The sequence below is a fragment of the Manacus candei genome, unplaced genomic scaffold (assembly GCF_025592945.1).
Source record: "Manacus candei isolate 608988 ecotype Guabito, Panama unplaced genomic scaffold, ASM2559294v1 h1tg000010l, whole genome shotgun sequence".
Classification (NCBI taxonomy): domain Eukaryota; kingdom Metazoa; phylum Chordata; class Aves; order Passeriformes; family Pipridae; genus Manacus; species Manacus candei.
Window position 1 is genome coordinate 8,634,937 of NW_026138058.1, and position 22,282 is coordinate 8,657,218.

General features: G+C 39.1%; 1 protein-coding gene across 3 annotated transcripts in view; it reads right to left on the bottom strand.

Annotated features, from left to right (window-relative positions):
• The window catches only part of RNF38 (ring finger protein 38), a 111,217-nt gene that overhangs the window by 54,463 nt on the left and 34,472 nt on the right, over positions 1-22,282 (bottom strand). For all 3 annotated transcript variants that reach the window (XM_051777486.1, XM_051777489.1, XM_051777488.1), the window contains one exon: positions 951-1,021. In XM_051777486.1, coding sequence (XP_051633446.1) covers positions 951-1,021 — 71 coding nt within the window. The remainder of the gene's footprint in view (positions 1-950; positions 1,022-22,282) is intronic.

A 22,282-nucleotide genomic window follows, 5' to 3' on the forward strand; every position in this document is an offset into this window, starting at 1 on the left:
GAGTGAAAGGGTAAAAAAGAAAAAAGGCAGTAGAGCAGTAAAAGAATCTTTCTCTGAAAAGAAATCTAGCTCTAGGATAAACTGGAACAACTATAACATTAACTTACTCCAGAATTTCCAAACACAAGGATTTGTGCACTTAGTCTATGCTGTTCACATTTCACTTCCTAAGAAAGCTTATTTAGAATTTGACCAATACATGCCCCTTTCCAGGCATGTCAAGCCAAAAAGTTAGTTTTCTATGAAGTGTCATACTTGCACACAATGTAACACACATTACATGTTAAGCTAATCTTAATCAATCTGCATTATTTACAAAAAGTAAAGCTTATGGTAAAACCATCAACAGTAATAGAAACGTGAAAGCCAGTCAGTCTCATGAGCAGTTCAATGTCAAAACTTTTTCCTTCTGCATGCCACACTTACACTAGTGATGCAAGTATCATTTAACATTTAACATCCAGCACTCTACTGACCCAAAGCAAGGTAATCTGGGAATGTGTCAAAAAAAAGTTAAGAAAATGCTTACACATGACTAGACAGGTTGCTACTTTAAGGCTGCAACACTGAACAGAAGATTCATATCCGTAAAATCTTAAATTCCCAAGTCCAAAACAGGAAAATACAGCTACTGTAAAAAAACCCCAAACAACCCTTTGAACACTGCTGTTCTTCATTAACCGAGGGTGTCAATATGGCAAATCACAAATGTTTAGAAAAGCAAAGGACTACAACCAAATATAAACATACAATACTAAAAACAAATTTCTCGTTAACTGGCTAAAAGATTGTTCGAAGTAAAACATACATCTTGTTATGCTAGAGACAGTTTAAAGAATAACTCTGAAAACCAACTGCTATACCTGCACAATACATCTTTGTGTAGTAAAACCAATACATAAAACCCCCATAATGCATATGACCTCCTGAATGAAACATTTATGTCTCACCTTGTCACTGTCATCATTACAAATGTGATCTTGATGGATTGAATGGCATTGAAACGATGTACCAATACTACCTAGAAAAGAAACAAGGGAAAAAAATAATTAACATGATGACCCAATTGCTGTGAACACTAAAAATAAATTTAGCAAACCTTCTTTTCTCCCCACACAGAAGACAGATTTACTTGCCAAATAGCTATGTCTGATAACTGAATAAGCATCAGAGAGACATTTTACAAGTGTGCCAACAATGTCTTCACATATATTTTTTTTAAATATTTAAGCAGAATAAAATTACAGCTATTTCATCAATTTAAAACAAGCAAATGCAGTGAAGTCCACATGCACATATACAAATAAGGACAAGCTACCAATTCACATTTAGGCAATGTAGTGCTGCCCTATGTCCTGTACTACAGAAAATTTTCAGCACCCTGGGTAACCACTAAACAGCAGTCTCACGCCAGCAATACATTAAGAATAAGAGCGGAAAATTCCAAGGTCAAAATTTTAATCATGTCCAGTTTGCTTGTAGCAGAATTTCTGCCTGTTTAAGGTCTTTCCACAAGTTTCTTTATGCCTAGGAATAAAAGGGACAGTACTCCCCTTCAAAGGCTTTACCCCAGTCCTGAGACTTCTCTTCAAGGAGGGAGACAAACCAAAATTTGATTGTACCTAAAGAGAGTGTCAACCAGATTTACAGAACTCTTACACAGTCAGAAATTTTTTAAAGATGCTGTTAATGTGCTCAGAAAGCACAGGAGTGGGCTAACATCTATTGTTGAATTTACGCTTTCCTAAAATGACTCCTCCTGGCAACTACTGAGCAACACGATCATTAAAAAGCAGGGAGAAAAAAACAAATCTAATTTCTAGAGCCACCACATTTCATTTTCCTTACAGAAGATCTACCTAAAACTTTTCTCCACAAATTTCTTGTGGTCTTTTTTTTTACAAATTCGAAAATTTATTAGTCTTATTCTGTAACATTTACAAAAATACCACACAGTAAAGTTTGTCAAAAAGCTTTGTAGTCCACATGTTGTTTTGGTCCTGGACAGAACGGATCGATGAAGATAATCATTTAAGCAGGCAGCCAGTCATAAGCCGTTGTTTAATTATTTTTTTTTCTAATTAAAAAAATTTTTTTAAAAATTTTTACAGCATATTCTGATGCAGCAAAACTCTGGCTTCTGAGAATTCATCTGCCCTTCTGCACTAGCCTGTGCGTCTGAGAAGGCAGTGTTACCTTAAAGTCACCAAGAAAGCTGAAGAAATAATGCACTAAGAAGAGGAAGCAGCAATAAACTGAATCATAGAAAAGAAAAATCATCAACTGTCAGCCTGAGGGCCTCTTCTGATTGTAACACAACCAACGAGTCACAAAAAACCATGAAACTGATTTAGTTCTTAGGCAAACATGAAAATTGATTTAGTTCTTCTAATGGGGGGGGGGGTGTGCAGTGGTGGAAATCACTTAACCTCAAACTGATAATTTTGGACAAAACGTTACTTCCACTCTGCAAAGATACAAACAAGACTTCTGTCATCAAATCACATAAGAAATGTCAGTTAGGTTCCTTGGTGAAACTTTTAGCAATGAAGGTGTGAACACTGACTAAGACATGTTAAAGACATGAGTCCCTGAGCTCACTGTGAGTTAGCTGGCCTCTTCAGACAGAATTTAGGGAGGGGAGCAAGCTGATTTTTGGACTATTATTCTTTTGAAAATAGTTTATTTTCCCCCAAGCACAAAGCTGCTTTCTGACTTGCCATTTCAGAAAAAAATGTTATTTTGCCATAGAGATCATTGTGTTGGCTTGAACAGCAGCAGAGGACAATTTACTGTGCTCTGTGATTTTTGTAGGAAGAGAAGGCAAAGAAGAAATCACTATACAGTTTAAGTTTCAAGGTGAAAAGAGAAAAAAGGACCAGTTGTAAGCTGTTCAAAATATGAAATGTTCCCCTCCAACTTGATTTAGACATGCAAAATAGAAGTGTTTCACTACAAACACTCCACATCCCTTCTTGAAATCGGAATGAATTCCAGCTCAAAGGCAACCTAAAAACCCCAAGAGAACACCGTATTAAGGATAAGGCTTGATGGCTTTCTGCCCATTACCCCAGAGGCAGAACTGAAGTAAAATATAACCTCTTGAATTGGTCTAAAATAAGAACATAGGCAAAAAATAATGAAAATAGTTATGTCCTGCCAAATTATAACAAACACATAAAAACGGCACCTATGCTTGTGGATAATGAAAGAAATTTCCAGAGGTAGTGCAGTGCCTACATCTAACCCCAATATGATCTAAAACTTGTTCCCTAACAAATTAAGACTCATAAATGTGGACCTTGCATTACAGGCTACTTTATATGCTTTACAGATAGGCTCTTCAAGAACAGCGATCACAGACACAATCTCAGTGATAAGCTGACTTTGTTCTAGCTACAATGGATACCAGCAGCAGCAACACAGCTCCAATAGCAGAGTTTCCAGTTAGTAAACATAACACAGGACACCTGGGCAGCTCATCAGGTTTCATGATGCCACAGCTTTAATTTTTAACAATATCCACGTTACCAAGGAAAAAGCTAGCTTGGGTTTTATCTACATGCGTCAGTCATACTCAGCTGTTCTAAGGACAAACAAAGGCAATTAGTAGAGGATATGGCAGTGCTTTCTTTTGTTTTTTTTTCTTAAAAGGATCTTTCATGGTCTTCACACCATATTTGTTTCATTTTCAGTCAATTAATACCCTACAGTACAATAGTAAGATGTAAGACATGATCCCTTTACTGTGAAAAGTAAAGGCTTTACAGACATCCTGGCTGCTTTGCACCAGTGAGCTGGCTCACCAACAACCTCACTAAAAGCAGCCTTCAGAAAAGGGTTTATTTCAAAGACAGCATTGATAATGCAGTCCCTTGAATGGGGCCAACAGAGGTAACAGATCTGAGGACACTGACACAGAGGGCTACCAACTAAAGGCTCTGCTTCACAACAATGCAATCTATAATACTGAGTTACACAGCCAGGAAAACCTGTAGGATTTTTCTGATTTTTTTTATATTTTATTTTTTATATACACATACACACACATATATATATTATATATATAAAAATATGAAAATAATATAATAAAACATATTTATTATATATAATATATAAATATATATATTAAAAGCAGTTTTTAATACTTGAGTTATTATGTTTTTAAAGCATTTTCTTTCTGATAGATTCCACTGAGACAAACCTGAAGAAAGGTTAATCACCCTTCACCCACCTGCAAGGAAGATGAGAGCCACAATCTCAAAAGATGGCCTCAGCAGCTTTCCATGAGCATCACCAAAGAGTTTTCAAATATTGTTTAACATGTTAACAATGCTAGAGGACTGAAAGGAACTATAAGTCAATTTACACTGCCTTGTCTGCAGGGAGTAGATAGAAACTCAGTTAAACTACCTTCACATCCCCAAATTTTCAAGGAATTTCAGACCAGTTCAAGACTAATTGCGCCTCACAGTTAGCAGATCCTAGGGCTACTACAATCAAAGTTTTAATTCTGGCTGAAGCACTGTCTCTGCTACAAAGAGAAGGTAGGGAAAGTGCTGTAAAGACTCCTACATAAGAGACAGAATGTGGCACGTGGGCCAGTGCCCACAGCACCTTCCCAAACACACTTCCTTGCTGCTCTGTTCAGGAGGTGCAACTGTGAGGTCTAATGCCCACCATTTTCTCAAGCAACATCCCAGCTTGAACTCTCTCTCTCCTGCAATCCAAAGCAGTCTCCATGCTGTGCGAGTAGCGGGGCACTTTGTAACAGTCAGCTTGTTTTCTCAGGCTCACGGCATCTAATACCTAGGTGACAAAACTGTGGCCTCAATTTATGCTGAGGCACTGCCAAAAGACAACAGGCATCCATGAAACATCGGATCAGCCTCCCCTTCATCATTACCGGTATCAGGAGAGGGTAGAGAGCAACACCCTTCAACTGATGCACACGTAACATGTGCTTGTGTACATATATATATATGTGTGTGTGTGTATTTATATATGTAACATACAGACACACAGAGTCCCAAAGGCTTAAGGAGAAACTTGTTTGACTTTTACCCCTTTAAACACAAATACTTTTGCCCTTTCTTTTTCAAATCAAAGTGAGATACCCAGGTCAACAGGATGACTTGAACTCTGGGAAAAACATCAGTTCTTTTGTAAAAAGCGAGAAAGAAGGAGTGCTGCACTCCCCAGCTACAGGAAAGGGGTTGTCTTCCTTCTAAACCCACACATTAAACTGAACAGCGAAAAAAAAAATCTTCAGATTCTTTTTCGGATTTCATGGGTTCTACCTAACTTGTACATTGTAATAAAAAGAGAATATATATCAGGTTTGAATGGCTTGCTTCATGCTTGCCAATATTAAACCACCCAAACACAACACAATGCTAGTCCAAGGGAAAAAGAGGTGTGAGTTCAAACCTTTTAATTCAGTAATTTCAGAGCTACTGGAAGTATCTCATTGCTTAAATGAATTACACTTGATTAGTACACTCACTAACAGTCCTCTCCAGCATCAGTCTGATTAGGAAAATATTCATGTATGACACCTGTACTATTAAACCTACTTCATCTAGAGTGACGTTGTGTTTTTCAAAATAGCAAAGGCATGGAAACAAAGTCTGAACTGGATCAAGTTTAGACTCTTAATCAACTGCTCTCTTTAAAAAAATCAGTGAATTGAGTGGAGTGTATGTATCTTCTGGTGAGATAAAGCTATGCATGGTTGGTGTGCTTGAAATGATACAAGGAAGAGATGTTAAATTTTCCGTGATCTAGGAGGCTCAACCTGCAAAAAAATCATGCAAACCACTCATGCAGATTTCTAACATGTGCTAGTCAACAATGCTCCTCTATCTGTGACACATTATTTAGATTTTCCTTCTCATTCAAGAGCCTTTCAAACTGCAGAAAAGAAGTTACTTAAGAGGTACACAGTGTACTTTGATGTTACAACAAAAACGTTTAGGTGAGTTCAATAAATGACTCATCTACTCAAACTGGTCAATTAAGAGATGTCTGCAAATTAACTATATTATAACACTTAAGAATTTTTTTTCAAATGTATGCAAATCTGACCACGAAGAAGAAACATGTTACATCTTGCCTGGGGGTTGCAGCTATGCTAGATGCATACAACGCATACTGCCTCTTTTCTTCCACTCTTTTTTTTTTTTTTAAGAACTCTGACAAATTGAAATTTCACTGGTTTCTGAGAGATTTGCACTGACTTTAATTTCTGTTGTGGAAAGAATTTATTACACACTAGGAAGAGCTAATATTTTTCAGTTGTGTGGTATGGCACACCACTGATAACTTTTAAGCAACTCCTGAGCATGGAGAACACCTAAGATGCTGTGATAAAACTCTGGAAGACATTCTAGCCAGGAAGAGGCCTTAAGTCACTAAAGAAGAAAAAAAAAATGTAAAATGATTCCTGAACTTCTCTCCTTCCTTTCCTCCTGCTTCATCTACTTGTCAAGAAATCCATGCTCTTGTCAAACTGCAAACAACATGGGTTTGCTGGTGTCTCCTCACTTGTGGTATCCCCTTCCACTCCCCGGCCCCAGTCAGACTCACCTTTTCCCCACCTCAATGCTCAGCTGAGGAATGCTGTCCTCAATTCCACATAACCCAGTGAAAACTTCTATCTTGAAAGCATCAGAAACCACTATAACAGTCTGCAAGAAAAGCTCCCTCAGCTTTTCCTTTTTCTGCAGCTATCAGAGAAATACACAACTTGATTAATAACTAGCAAGAAATCGGATGAAAATGACACAACTGAGAGTTCACACTTCTGACTAAATGACACCTCTCAGACATTTTAGGAATAAAGGAGAGTAACCTAAAGGACAGACTTTGTATTTTAAAACCTTGAAGTCTGATACATTTTAACGATGACAGAGTTTTAAAAAGGAATGCACAAAGTTTCTTTAATACAGCAAAAAGTCTGAATATTGAGGCATGCCTCAGCTTCAAAAGGACAGCTCATCTATAAATCAGTACTGAAGAAAGATCTTTTTACTGGAGGTTTTTGCTGAGTCTCTACAAATCTGTGTAAATACTTCTACTTCAGGGAACATCTAATTTAAATGCACAAATTTCAAAGTGGCCCTCACAGTACCAGTCTGAATACACATCATATGAATATACATCTACATACTCTTTACCTATGTGTTGAAAATTTTATGTTATTTAAAAGTAGACAGTAACTAGAATTATTAGGATGCAAGATGAACTTCTTCTGAGCTATAAGGCTATGTTGTGCAAGTTAAAGATGGATTATAAACGTGGAGTTAACAATCTGAACATTAATAATACTTAGCACAGACAAACCTAGCAACTTAAATATTACTTAAAAATAAATAGCTAGAATAGGCCACACAGCAACCACCTGGTAATGAACAGTGAACTGATGAAGAGCAAGATGACCCCAGACCCTAACATTGCTGTTGGTCCAGACTGTCACCTGAGGGATGGGGAATTTGGATTGCAAGTGTGTAACTGCCCAGGGATTTCTTTGTTCAGGGTCCCTCTTTTTGAGGTACCTGGATCGAGCCACCAGATATCACAACTGATCCGTGTCAATAAACCTAACTAATGGAGATAAGAGCCTAGTGTCAAAAGCTTCTTTAACACTGTGCTTGCAAATAAACTTATAATAACGGCCCCGTCACCTCACAGAGGAAATTACTGTGGCCTAGCTGTTGCCTTCTTCCTTCTGCATTAACTTTACAGCTCCATGTTTTCTAGTGAAGAACAGGAACGACCACACTTCAGATTGGACTTGAATCCTTCCTGTGATGGAACATCTACAACTTCTCCACAACATCCACATGATGGCAACCATCTCCAGTGTTTCTCCACCCTCACTGTTAAAACTTTCTTCTTTATATCCTCTTTATACTCCTAAGTCTACCCTCTTCCCATTTAAAACTATGGGGACCCCAGAGTTGGACACAGTACTACAGGTGAGGTCTCAGCAGAGTAGAGTAGAAGGGGCAGAATCACCTCCTGCTGGTCACGCTTCTTTTTAGACAGCTGAGGACATGGTTGTGAACTGTAAATACACACTTCTGGCTCATCTGAATTTTCACCCACCAGTACAGTCAAAGTCCTTCTTTGCAGGGCTGCTTTCAACCAATTCATTTGCCAGTCTACACTGAAATTGAGGATGACACTGACCCAGGGGCAGGACCTTGCATTTGGCCTCGTCGAATCTCAAGAAGTTCACATGGGTCCATTCAATGCCATCTAGAGATGGCTAAAATCCCTTCCATCAAGCCTATCAACTACACCATTAAGCATGGTGTCATCATTAAGATATCAAAATATACTGGTCCCAGTACAGACCCCTAAGGGACACCATTCATTACTCGTTTTCATATGGACACTGAACCAATGACTGTAAGTGTCTGGTCATGGCCACCCAGCCAATGCCTTATCCATTAAACAGTGCACTCATCAAATCCTTCTCTCCAATTCAGCAACAAGAACGCCATGTGGGACTGTGTCAAAGGCTTTACAGAAGTCCAGGGAGGTATCTGTAGCTCTTCCCTTGTCCACTGATGCAGTCACTCCATCATAAAAGACCACCAAAATGGTGATCAGTCAGGCATGAATTGCCCTTGGTGAAGCCACGTTGGCTGTCTCAAATCACTTCCATGTCTTCTCTATGATTTGACATAGCTATCAGGAGGATCTGTTTTATGATCTTACCAGGCACAGAGGTGAGGCTGGCTGGTCAGTAATTCCCAGGGTCCTCCTTTTAACCCTTTTCAAAACGGTATTTCCAAAAGAAAGCCAAAAGTGCCTGTGGGATTATCGATTAAAGATACATGAATCTGAACCACCTCAACTACTCTACAGAAATAACAACTAACACACATTCCAACTTCTGTGTGGGGAAGGGAACAATTTTCCAAAAACTGTCTTATTCCCACAACCAGTTCATGCTTCTTAAGGGGTGATCTACCTATACATTCTGCAGATAATTTCTGTGCTGCTGCAGACAACATGTATGGATTCAGAAGATATTACTCCCATTGGACCTGCCAGTTAGGTACTTGAACCAGGTCAACACAATCATCAGTTCCTCCAGTCTCAGCAGTCATTCTTAGATCTTTTCTCATAACAGAATCCTTCAGGGGTGATTTTCTGAAGAATGACTTAAATTGCAGCTTGAAACATACTCCCTCTGCTGCTCAAGCACAAAAACATGCTTCCTCTTACCTGCTGTATTACACAACTCTTACAAGACCTACCTACAAAGAATACTTGAGACACAAAGGTTGATGCTTTAAGATAAGCAATGTTTTATTTTCCATTCTATTCTCCTCTGCAGCACAGCTAAGATTCGCTGCTCCTACACTGCAGTTATCTCTGATCTGCAACAAAAAAAATTCAGAGTTCATTAACAAGCTAAAAGGAAACTCCTTTTCTGCATTAAAATGCTGCAAGAGATTGACACTATTGCCAGCAAGCTCTGAACAGCATCTCCAGTTTATGGTGCCTGACCAGCAGTTTCTTTGCTGTTCCCTGGAGGCTGTTTCATCAGGTTTGCTTCTCCACAAGTAGAGTCTAGTAAAGGATGCTCACACCCTGCATATGCACATTTGATGCCATTCCAGAGTGAAGCACAGCATTCATCTATACAGACACATAGTGGGGTGACACCCACCACAGAAAATACTACTCAAGAGCCAAAACATAGCAGTGCCTTTTCATAAAGAGCCTCTCCTCCAGTAAGTTCAGTATCTACTTAGAAAGAAGGAAACTTTTTTCCTATTCTTGTCATGTTTCAAAAGGAGGCTAACAGCAGTACTGTAAGCCCCAAAAGGTATCCAAACACAGTTACTTTAAAGCATATGCAAACACCTAGAGAAGGGGAGAAAACAAGTATTTCAATAACTCAAGGCTGACTTTTGCTGGAAGTAAATCAATCCTAAAAGCAAAAAATAAAACTGGCAATCCACAAAGCATTTTAAAAAAAATCTTTTAATCTTGTCTTGGAATTCAGTTTTCATCATCTGCTGTGTGGGAGCTGAAGCAAGAGATGCAAATACCAAGCACAACTACATTAAAAGCCAGGTATGAGCAGATAAGGACACACAGATACCCTCAACACTGCTCTATTTCCATCCTTATAGGAATTTATATTAATGGCTTTGAAGATTTGAAGTTGTCTTGAATTTCTGAGCCTCTTGAATGTAAGTTATTTTTCAAGCTACCTGAAAATTCAAGCCATTTGTTCTGGTCCATTTGTAACTAGACTATTAAACTGATTTTCTTGAAATTCATCTTTTCTTGAGAATCTTGTTGTTGGTGCTGTCTGACTTCTGCAGTCTTTGGCACAGGCAGAAAACAGCAATCTAGAGTATGAATTTATGATCAACTTTTTCCAGTTTCCTGCTTCTATTAAGAAACAATGTCAGTGAAATCCCAGAACTAAAATTTTAAATGTACCTCAATGTGCTGGTTTAAAAGTTAACCAGCAGGGGGAATGAACCCAACTCAAAGGAGAGATTATAAGTCAGAATAACAATTTATTAAAATAATACAGTAAGTACAATAATACAAACAAACAATTGGTCTCAACCCACAAAAACCCAAATGTATAACCCAGTACCCTGGGGCCTGAACAAAGTGGTGTTCCTTGGGCCCTGCTTGAGTCCAAAGTAAAGGGAGAGGGGAAGAACCTGCTGGTGGGAGAGCTGCTGCAGTCTGGCCAAAGTGGTGATCGCAGTCCAGTGGTGGTCTAAGTCTGGTTGAGAGCGATGAGATGCAGCCGTCCTCTGGATCCCACGAGTGGGTTGAAAAATGTTCCAAAACTCCAAGATTATATATCCTCCAGTTCAGGCAGGAATGCTTGGTACTCCCCTCAGGGCGGGGAGTTCCACAAAGGGTGTGAGGACAAAAGCATCCTCCTATCTCACAGGCCTCTTAACACCTAGTTTATAGCCTGAGGAGTCAGGCTCTATGGGCAGAGGGTGCGAATAGTCTATTGACAACAATAGTCTAGTTTCTGGGAAATGACATGGAAGGCTATAGAATACAGTTTTGGGTTACACCCACCATGATGAATTGATCTCAGCTGTCCTAACTAGGACACTCAATTATTTATTCTTTTATTTTTTTTATTTTCATTGCATGTTCAATCCAACCATAAAGCAATGGCTAGTGATGAGGCACTGCCTACCTAGGAACTGACCTTGCAAATTCTGAAAGCGTAGTTATAGGTGCATGTTCAAGCCATCCCTAGGAAATTATTTCAATTTTCTCAAAGGAGAGAGAGCTCAAGCTCTCTCTATTGACAACTTATTTGGTAAAATGGGAAAACCTGAACACAATCAAAATTGGCCTCAGAGAGAGGCCAGAGAAATTGGCCAGAGAAGCTAGAGTTAAGTAGTGCTCTGTTACTGTGCATGAGTTCTCCACAGCCCTCACCTTCCTGCAGCAGATTAAGTGCTTACAATTGCAACTTCCTTTAATAATCAGTAGGAGTGACTTGCCCAGACAAAATGAAAAAGTTAATTTATATTTGACAGATCATGACATAACTTTCTCTCTTCCTGTCTTTGTTGGTCTCGTTCCAGTTAGTAAGCATTTGTCCCAGTCTTGTTTCAAAGAAAATCACATTAACTATCAACATTTTATGTGTCTTTTTCTCACACATGCAGAGTATAAGACCAGTAGCAGCCAGAGACACCACACCAACTTTTCAAAAAATCATAGAAAAAATTTAGTAATATTTCTGTCCCCTGAACAAATCAAGGTATGATGAAAACACAGAAGTTACTTGGGAAGAAAAGAAGAAAAGATTGACAGCACACCTCTTTTATCCCAGTGCTGCATGTTGTACATGATAATAGAGATTTCAATTCCACAATATCACAGTTTTCTTCCCTTTCTGGATATAACATGTCTCAGGCTGACAAGGTTTTCACAAAAAGAGAACCTCCTCAAAGAACCTAAAACTTGGTTTATCACAAGCAGCAGTATCACTGTAATCAATAAGGCAAAGATTCTGAGAAAATAAGAAGTAAATTTGACAGCTGAATGTTTCTCTGGAAAAACAGCTTTTACTTTTTTTGAGTACCATTCAATACGTAAATTACGTCAAGCTTTACAGAACAACAATTCTGTGCTCATTTGTTATGCCTTTCATGGGGAATTCCTTACAATTCCTTTTTTCCATTCCAGCTTTCAAAAGCAAGATGCACTCCCACATAGTTCAAGGGATCTTGGTATTCCTTTCCCAGGATGCCTAGGCATCTCCACAGCTCCCAGACCCTATCATCACCTATATCCCACTTAACGCTTGTCCACACCATGCTCATTTGCAAATACAAAACCTTTTTCTTCTGCACTATCTATTCTGAGGAAGGACATCAGCTTGCATATATAAGTGCTCAGTTTTAGTTATTACAGGCTAATAGTTAAAACTACAAGTAAATCAGCCAGCAACCAGATACACAGAAGACATCAAGTTTGTTGCTTTCAATTTCCAGCATTTTTGGAATCTGATTTCTTTTTTGACGATTTTGAGTTTTAAACACTCTTCTTTGCTCTAATTTAAATGGACAACCATGAGGGTGGTAAATCAGAATAATGGCACAAAAGTCCAAGCCTCTGCCAACTTTCAAATCCGAAGAGCACATTACGTAACTAGAATTTTTTTTTAACGAAGTACTCCAAGAAACTTACATTTAAAACCTTTGCTCCCTGTTCTGTCACTACAGAAGCCTTGATAAAAAGCTCTGTCTGACTGTCTTTTAAGCCCCCTTTAAGTATTGAAAGGTCACAAGAAGGTCTTCTCCAGACTGAACAACCCTAACTCTCTCAGCCCGTCCTCATAGGAGAGGTGCTTCTGGCCATGCTTCTCTTTAGGCAGCCCAGGACACTGTTAATTTTCTGAGACAAAATGCATTTCAGTCTGTCCTGGACCTTGGAGATTGCAGAACACATCTTCTGAAGTCTTCCCAAATGTAACACTGAAAAAATCCTATCTAAAGTGTCACATTTTTGGAAAAAAGCTATGAAAAACTGAATGCTATCTTTTTTTTTCCAGGGAACTACTGCACTCTTACCAGGCCAGACATCAGGGAATTTGTCACATACTTCATCTATAAAAAGAACTCCTTTTTCAAGTAAACACCTTCTCTGATTTTTTAGACCTTCAGCTTCTAATTCAATTTCAAAATTTTAAAAGAAATCAGACAGATTACATTCATTTTTTCCCATCACTCCTCCCTGTACCTGTGTGAAAAGGCAGCCAGTCAACATTCAAGGCACATTACACCAAACACCATGTTCCCGTTGGTCAAAACCATTCACCTCACCAGACCATTTCTTCAACTGTTTTCAGACCAGATAATTCACTTTACATTCTCCAGCAATAACAACAGACAGAAACAGCCTTCTGAATACATGGTATAGAAACAACCATATGACTCACGATGGAGGTGAAAAGCTTCCAGAGTTAAATACGCTTCTTTTTCAGTGCAGGCAAAATGCCCATGCTGTCCTACTGAGTACTGCAATTAGCCAACTACGTATTTTTATCATTATTTCTGCACAATGTTGCCTTTTCCCCTTTAAAAACACAGAAATCGTTTGGCCTACCCACATTTCACAGGCTACCAAGTCTTAGCAAGTTCATTGAAAGTTAACAGAAGCACTCTTTTGATACATATCCAACACTGAGATTAGAAACCATGTCAGCCGTGGAACAGGTTAATTTTGTAAATGAGAGCAAATGGAGAAACTAAATAAAAATCTGATCTTCACATTTATTTTGCCTTTGTTAGACACTAATAACTCTAGAGTAAGGGAACTCTGGAAGCTTTGCCATCTAGGAACAAATAGACAATCTTGTCCCAGTGCTAGTCAATAGCAATTCTGTCTGAAGTGATCACAGAAGACAGCACTTAATTTCTCCTTCTTTTGGCACTGCCTGTCAGCTCACAAGAACCAACAGTTCTGGCTCCCCTGATGTGCAGGTTGCATATGGATGGTGTCAGCTATGAACAGTGACGGATCCATCCCTCATAAATCTGTCCAACCACTCTCAGTTCTCTGTTTTTCGTAACAAATTTGAACTTCATTCAAATTCGCCTTTCTAAGAATCCTTGCATTTTCCAAAACTCACCTAGGGTTCTCAACAGAAAAGAATCTTTATTTTTGGAAAGAGCACATTAACAAAACTAGTTCTGTCTAGCATTTTATTCTGAAATCACTGCAGTTAATAAATATCCATCAGAAAGGTAGTTTACCTTTCTGCCAGGTACCTATTCAAGCAACACAAGCTGGGTTGCACCCATCTATCTATATTAAAAATTTGGAACCAAATCATTGCCAAGATCAGAACTAGTAGGATGGATACTACAAAGGCTACAAGTTATGTCCCTTTTGCTTCTGTAAAATATGCAGTATACAGGCAGTTTCTCATTAATTCACAGCATACAGAAAGATTCTTTCATCTAGAGGTCTCCTGAGACTCAAACAGACACACCTTTTGGACTGTACATTCAACTTAGCAGTATGTTAAAAGATGAGATTACTTGGAAGTTCTCAGGAGAGCATCTCCATTCCAAACCCTTTCATAACAAAGGATGAAAAATGCAGAACAATGAAATGCCATAGTAATACATTGTCCAAGAAAAATCACGATGGATCAATATAAAGATTGTGTACACAACCTTGCTTACAATCCCCAATTGAAGAGTCTTTGAACACCAGAGACTTGCATGTAAAAATACATAAATTTAAATTAAGATACTGAATTTAAATTTAATCGAAGTTATTTTCAAATGTACTTGAAATTGAAACCTAAGTTGTCTAGAATGGAGGAAAAAAAAAGTATTTTAGTATTTCAAAGGGTGTATGTTAGTCCTGAAGTTTTAGGATCAGTCAAGCCTCTGAAGGAAGTTCTTGGCCAACCAAATGAAGTCAGAAATGTTTGGGGTGTTCTTTCAAAAGCTGATGCCTTTTTTCCCTCTTTCTGCTAAAAGGAGCTTGCTAGCTTACTCATTCAAAGTTAGGAAATTTATGACAAATTTTAGGAGAAAACAGTCTAATTTTTACATATTGGAAAAAGGAGGCAAAGTGCAAGTGAATATTAAATCACTAGTTCTGCAAATAATACATGCCAAGAAAAAAATTGTTACATTTGCATCTCCTCCAAATAACTTAGTTTACATTTTCCTGATTTTCTAAAGCTGCCTTATTCTCAGCATACTGACATGTTAACACATCTGCCTTTTAAGACTGTTTTAACAAGCTTGTTGTCTAATTTCATTATGCTTCTATTCAAGAGGAGCAAAATATCAATTAAGAAATAAAAACTAATTTTCTCAGGGAAAACAAAATAAACCACGCAATTTCCCAAAAGACTAAAACACAGAACATAAGAAGCCAATAAAATGTGCAGCAACATAAATTGCTTAAATGTGCCTGTAAGTCACCTCCTTTCCTCAAAAAATTTTGCAAACAAGATTCAGGTTTTCTTTAGATGAATGCTTCAAAGTTAAACTGAAAAACATACATCAAAAAGGTATCCTATTTGGTAATTTGAATTAATTTAAACCAACCTAACCCAGTTTCCATGTGAAGACATTTTTGTCGTAGCCTATGGGTTTTGCTTGAGGCTTTTTACCCCCACCTTAAAGGTGGACAGAAAGCATGCACAACTTTTATTAATTCAAAAGAAGCAAGACAAGAGGCACACTGGCATAAACACCGGCCAAGTAAAATCAGCAACAAAGAAAGGGACGTGGTATTTTGACTTAGAGCAGCTTTTTTTTTTTTTTCAAGGTGCCAAGTTGCAAAACCCGAGTGGATTGTTTCTCCGAAATGCAAAGCAATTTGCTGATTTGTTACTGGGGTGGGTGGATTCTGGAAGCACCATCGGATAAACAAAGGACCTTTGAATGGAGCAATTACCGGGCCACAATATAACTACTTTTAAGTGACTACAAGTCGAGTATTAAAAATGGTCGTGTTAAAATATTTAAACTGTTAAATGGGTCAGATATTTAACCTGTAGATGACTGGCACTTGGGAACTTTTGTCTGTGCAACAGTGCCTATATACAGAGGTGCTGAGCCTCCCTCTGCTACCTCCTAACTCCTCCTACAGCCATCAGCACAAGCAGCCTCAGTTGTTTAGAATAACTAGGGTGATCTATGATTAAGAATTAGCACAGAAAGATCAGGATATTGCAGATACCTTCCTTCATCAGTCTCCAACAGACCTGCTTGATGACTCCTCACACAAAAGTAGAAATACCTCTCTCCATGCATCCACAGTCTTCTCAGACATTATTTGACTCCATGCTCAGCAGTCACCAACTCACCAAAAGGAACACCACCCGAAAAGCTGGCTTAATGTTACCAAGCTCAACTGTAAACTGTCTCATTGGGAGGAACTTTGATCAAAGTTGCCACGGTACAACTCTCTGGTAGAGTTGTATCCCCCTGCCTCCCCCCACCTACTATAACAGAGGAGTAGCATGAGAAGAATAACTTAAACAACTGCTTTTTCTTTTTTTAAGCATAAAAAATATGATTGATATAAGGAAAAATTGTATCTCTGGTCGAAAGACTGCATCTACTTTAAGTCTATAACCTAGAGGAATTGACTAACACAGGTTTCCCAATGGAGAATTGTCCTCTGATGTAATCAGAACAGTCTTGGCACTTCACTGTTCTTAGGAAAAATAAAGGGACAGAAAATCAACCAGCCTCAAGTACTTCATTCACAAAACATGCACTGCACAGTTTCCCTGTGAACATTGCCCAGTGCTATTACACTTTGTATGGCAAGGAAAGAAAACACATAGTAAAACTGGGAGTGTTATAGTCTTTGTACTGGACAGGTTTACCAGATGTTAGGCAGAAAGCAAAGTGCTTTCGGCTACAAAACAAGGAAACTAAAATCCTAAATGGGCTACAGAGAGCTCACTTTTTGATTTCATTAAATATGTGTGTGTGTGTAACTATACCCTCCTGTTAGATAGTTTGTGCAACTTGGGAGTTGCCGGAACACAGTGTAGAGGGGGACACAAATTGTAACTTTATTACTTTACCATCAGCTTTAAAAGGCCAAGGCAAAACACAAACATGAACATAAATTAAAAATAAATCATATACACTATTTTTACATTTGAGACTGAAGCAGTTTTTACTGTCAGAATATGCTTTTGCCAATATAAACTGCCTCAGTGCTGTAAACTTGGTTTCCCAGTCATACCGGTGAGTTCATTTTAGCTAAATTCTTGTCACACAACACCCCGAGGACTCACTACAAAACAAAGTATTGTTGATAGTCCTACTCCAGCTTTCTCTCCACAGTCTAGACTCTAAAGGCCACTTAAGAGTACAAAAGGTTCACCTGCACTTTTCCAAAACTGTAGAGGCTAGCAAACAAAACCCTAACTTCATGCAGAACTACCTACAACTATACAGTAAGCATCTGCTGAATAGGCTTCTCTCAAAAACACCCTCTTGCAAAGTAACTCAGAAATAAAAATTCCTTTTAATCAGCTGCCCAAATCACTGGGTCGTTGCACGGTGTCTGCATCAAGAACTGAACAGAATGAAAGATAACAAGAAATGTGCACACGTTCACATGGCAGGAGATCCAGCCCAGGGGGGCCAAGCTGTGCTATCGGTCTCGCTGAAATCAGCTGAGAGCAGGTGCAGGCGAACAGAAGATGCCAAAGTCACAGCTCCGTTTTTCCAGCTACAACAAACTGCGTGTGTGCACAGTCTGTTCCTGTGTTTGTGTGTTTCTAGGGAAGCATTAATATGTACTCAAATGTGTACAAAATAAATCCCAATACATTCCCTTGACATAAGCTTTACTGTTAGTTAAAAACATTCAAGTAAAATTTTAACACTGTGTACACAGAATGGAAACAAACTAGATCACATTACTGAGTTAATTACCCAGCAATTTGTATATAAACAAAATATAGCTCCGGGACATACAAACACTAGCCAAATCCACAAAACCTCTACTACTTGAGGTCTTTCAAATAAAATTAAATCAGTTTTTAAATTAAAAAAAAAAAATGCAAAGAAACCAAACAGTAGCATTTCCTTGGGCTCTGGCCAGGAATGCCAAGTTCTATTGCCTGCAGTATGTTTTCACTGCAAAGTAATAAATTCTGCCATGGATGAGGTTACAGTGTGAGCAGCAACTTCCAACTACAGCACTTGTATGGGAACAGATTTTAACATGTTTCATGCAACTGTTAATTCTATTTTAAGATTTGAATTTATTAACTAAACTTTCTTCCTTTTTTTCTCCTCCCTTTCTTGAAAAGTCTTTAAAAAAAGCAAAAACAAAACCAACAAACAACCCAAAAAACCCAAAGGGAGGTACCAGTGATTGCAAAGAGAAGAAGACAGATGGTGTAAATGGTTAAATTACATGATGCTTTTCACTTATTTCATTGTATGGCAGCATTAGTCAAGGCAATACATGCATCTTTCAGTTAAATTACTCTTAAACTCACATCATCTCCAACTGGAAAGGGAGCCTTTGTTCTACAGATAAGTGAAGAATTGGGGAACGGCAATAGAAAGAGTAAAGGACTCTGAGTGACAAGAAAAAGAGGCACTTCAGGAGCAACGGTATAGGCTGAAGAGGCCCCTGTCTGAACTGTATATGCAGAAACACATGCAGTCTGAGAACACACAGGAGGAGGAACAAGAGCTCTGCATCCAGTCACCACACAACGTGACTGGAATAACTGAGATGTGGCAGGAATGACTGAGTTGTGAAGGACAAACAGATGCTCTTCAGGAAATGCAGACAGGGAAGATGAAGGTGAAGGATGTCTTTATGCGAAAGACCAGTTTGGATATATGGAGCTCTTTCAGGGGACAGCTGCTGGGTGAGAGCTTGTGGGGTCACATTGGAAAAGATGTCAGGAAGAGTGGCATCATGACAGGAAAGGCTTTCTTACAGACCTCCCATGTAGATGAAGCACCCTAAACAACTTGAGAATTGCTCTTGAGCACAACCTTGGTTGTTGTGAATTATTTTAATCTCCTTGAGAAACAACAGAGCAGGTGGAGACACACACTGGCAAGGAGATTTCTAGAAAGAATCACCATCATGGCTGGGCTTCGCAAACAAAGATTTGGGAAGGGCTCTACCCACGTTTGTTGCAAGCATGTTGGTGGCTAAAAAGGCCAATACGAGATAGACACGTCCGGTTGCAAAAGGCACAGCAGAAAGACTCCTTAGGTGGAATATTCTGCAAGGCACGATTCGTTCTGCGTTGCCTTTTCCCCTCACAGGTGATCCTGCGTGCTTTCTCAAAGGCATCAGCAGCGTTATAGATGGTGTGTCTCCAGGCCTCCTGATTGGAGGTCAGAGTAGACCAGTTATGATGATCAATATGGCCAAGGCTGAGATGTTGTTTCAGGGAGTCCTTGTATCTTCTCTTCAGGGTTCCTCTCATGCGGCAGCCGGTGGCAAGTTCACCAAAGAGAACAATCTTAGGGAGGTGGTGATGGCCTAGAAAGAATATATCCTTAATATAGGTACTGGACAGGCTAACCTGGGCCAGTGTACAGCTAAGAACAGCTGCTCTTTCACTAGCTGGGAAGTACCAACTAAGGATATAAAAATCACTGGCAGCCTCAGTGGTAGTGACCATGACATAGGGAGTTCTAGACCTGGAGGGGAGAGAGGAAGGTGAGCAATACAATACAGATTGTGGACTTTCAGAAAGTAGATCTGGGGAGTGGTAGACATGATCCCATTGAAAGCTGCAGTGATGGGTAAAGGATTACAAGAAAGCAGATGGGTCTTTGAGGACATTCTACTAACATGGGAACAGTCCAGCCCAACACTCAGGAATTCAAGTAGATATATCAGGAGACCAGCCCAGCCTAGTAAAGAACTCATGGTGGAACTCCACTGCAGAAAGGCAGTATATAGGAGGTGACAGCGAAGTTAGTATACAAGCAAGGAACTTAGAAACATTGCCTGAGCATGCAGGAATGTATCAGCAAAGGCAAAGCTCAGCTGCAGGTCAGACCTGCAGGTCAAAAGGAAAACAGTAAGAGTTTCTGCCGCTACATGAACAGTAAAAGCCTGACCACTGAAAACACAGGATAGGTACTGAATGGTGTAGGTGATTTAGTATCAACAGAAACAGGTAAGACAGAGGTACTCAATGTCTTCTTTGCCTCTGTTTTTTATCTGTGCAGTCCTTCAGGGTCCATTCTTATAGACAAGACTCAAGGAGATTCAAAGAACAGCCATCAGTTGATGATGACTTAGTCAGAAATTGTATAACAGAACTTGATCCATAAAAATCCATTGGATGAGACCTCCTGAACCCAAAGGGGAGTTGAGAGACAATGACAATGCCATGCCAAGGCTCTCTCTCTTTCTCACATGTGAAGCAGCATAGAAAATGGGGAGGCCCCTGGCGACCAGGAAAAAGCAAATGTTACACCAATCTTGGATAAAAAAAATAAAAGACCAAAAGGTCACTAAGGGAACTGCAGAATGGTCAGATTCACTTCAATCCTCATGGATCAAGTCAGTTCTCACCAAGCATGTTTCTGAACATGCAGATGGAAGCTGACTGTGTTCCTGTAGTTCTCACTCTATTGTTAGTCACCAGCCAAAAAGTTAATATGGAATCTCCTATGTATCTGTAACTGTGGCTGAAAGAAATCAAGGAAACAACCTATGGAGGGATGAGAGAGGAGGATGAATGGGATTCAAAAGCACACAGCTCTAATTGTAAATCTCCAATTAAGAGCTGATTGTGGAAGTATAAATCCAGTTTCTAAAGCTCACATTCACTTTGAACACCTTTTTTAAGCAAACTTATAAAACAACAACAAAATAAGATAAATATCCAGGAAAGACTATTTTTAGAGATACAAATTTATTTCAAGTTTTAAAGTAAGAACAACAGAAAGAACTCTATTAGAAGCTCATACAAATTTCAAGTAGTTAGAAAATGCTCTTTTAATTGTCAAACTGTCAGTATTATTGCAAGCCAATCTATTTGCAACTGAAATCCACCAACATACAAACCACAACACATCTTCTGAAACAGCAAATATTTGCAGATGTTCCTGAAAATTATTGTTGAAGTGCTCTCTGGCAGCTGTAGGTACCTCTGAAGAACATGCTGGAATCAAGAGGCACTCAGCATCAGCATCCTCCCTTGTCTCAAAGTATGACATGACAGTACTCCTTGGGTTCTGACAAAGACCTGCCCTCAGAAGGAAGAGGCTTGCACTCTACAAATGTCAGCTGCTCCCTCGTTACAATATTATTGTCCAGAAACATCTACTAAAAGCTTCTGAGCAATTTGCAGTTTCATACAAGTCCTCTCTTCTTCCACCTCTACATCTACCTGCTTGTGTATCATACTGGCTTAAAATTACTTACTGAAAATCCATGCTCATATCACTGAGAATTGGTGGTACAACATCCCTTCTAAAATCTCTCCCCCACTGCTACCTAAGTCTGTTATATTTAAACACCTCCCTAAAACCAAAATTTTCCCAAACTATGAAGCATTCTTTTACTACAGTTTCAGAAGACTGATTCCAGGGGTGCTTTTATTTGAGTTCTTTACTAAAGCTTAACTTAGCCCCTGAATACTGCTGTATTCAAGGCTTCACAAGAGTTCCTAGCTGCAGCCAGTAATGACTGGCATCTTGCATACACTGGATACTGCTTTAGGGAGCTCCCAGAGCTGAGGTTATGACAAGCATCTCAGAGTTAGGCCTGAACAGATTTATATTTTCAGTGTGTTGGCCACAGAGAGGGCCACAAACAACGCCAGTGTAAGTTTTGTAACTTTTCATCAAGAGAAACCAAGTTAGGAGACACAAAACATAAGGCAGCTTAGATCCAACACAGGTTTTTTCTCTCATGAGAATCTACCATGTGCCTTTGAAGCCACAAGAGGTTTGGGAGGCCTAAAGAACTGATGCTACAAACAACATCTGCTTGCAAACACAACCTGCCAGGGCAAAAGCTGAGTCTGGAGGTCACGTCTACGTGATATCTTTCCACCAGCACGGCTACATCAATCAGTTTGAAGAAGAGATGATCCTCATCTGAGGTGAATGTACCAAAACCAGCAGGTGGAATGTATGCTGAGATACTACCAAAACTGGTTTACCATCTGACACTTTTTTGCACACACAAGCTTTGTCATTACTACCACATTTCTCCAAGAAGCACTTTGCCATATTAACAGACTACAGCAGTCACTTCTCCA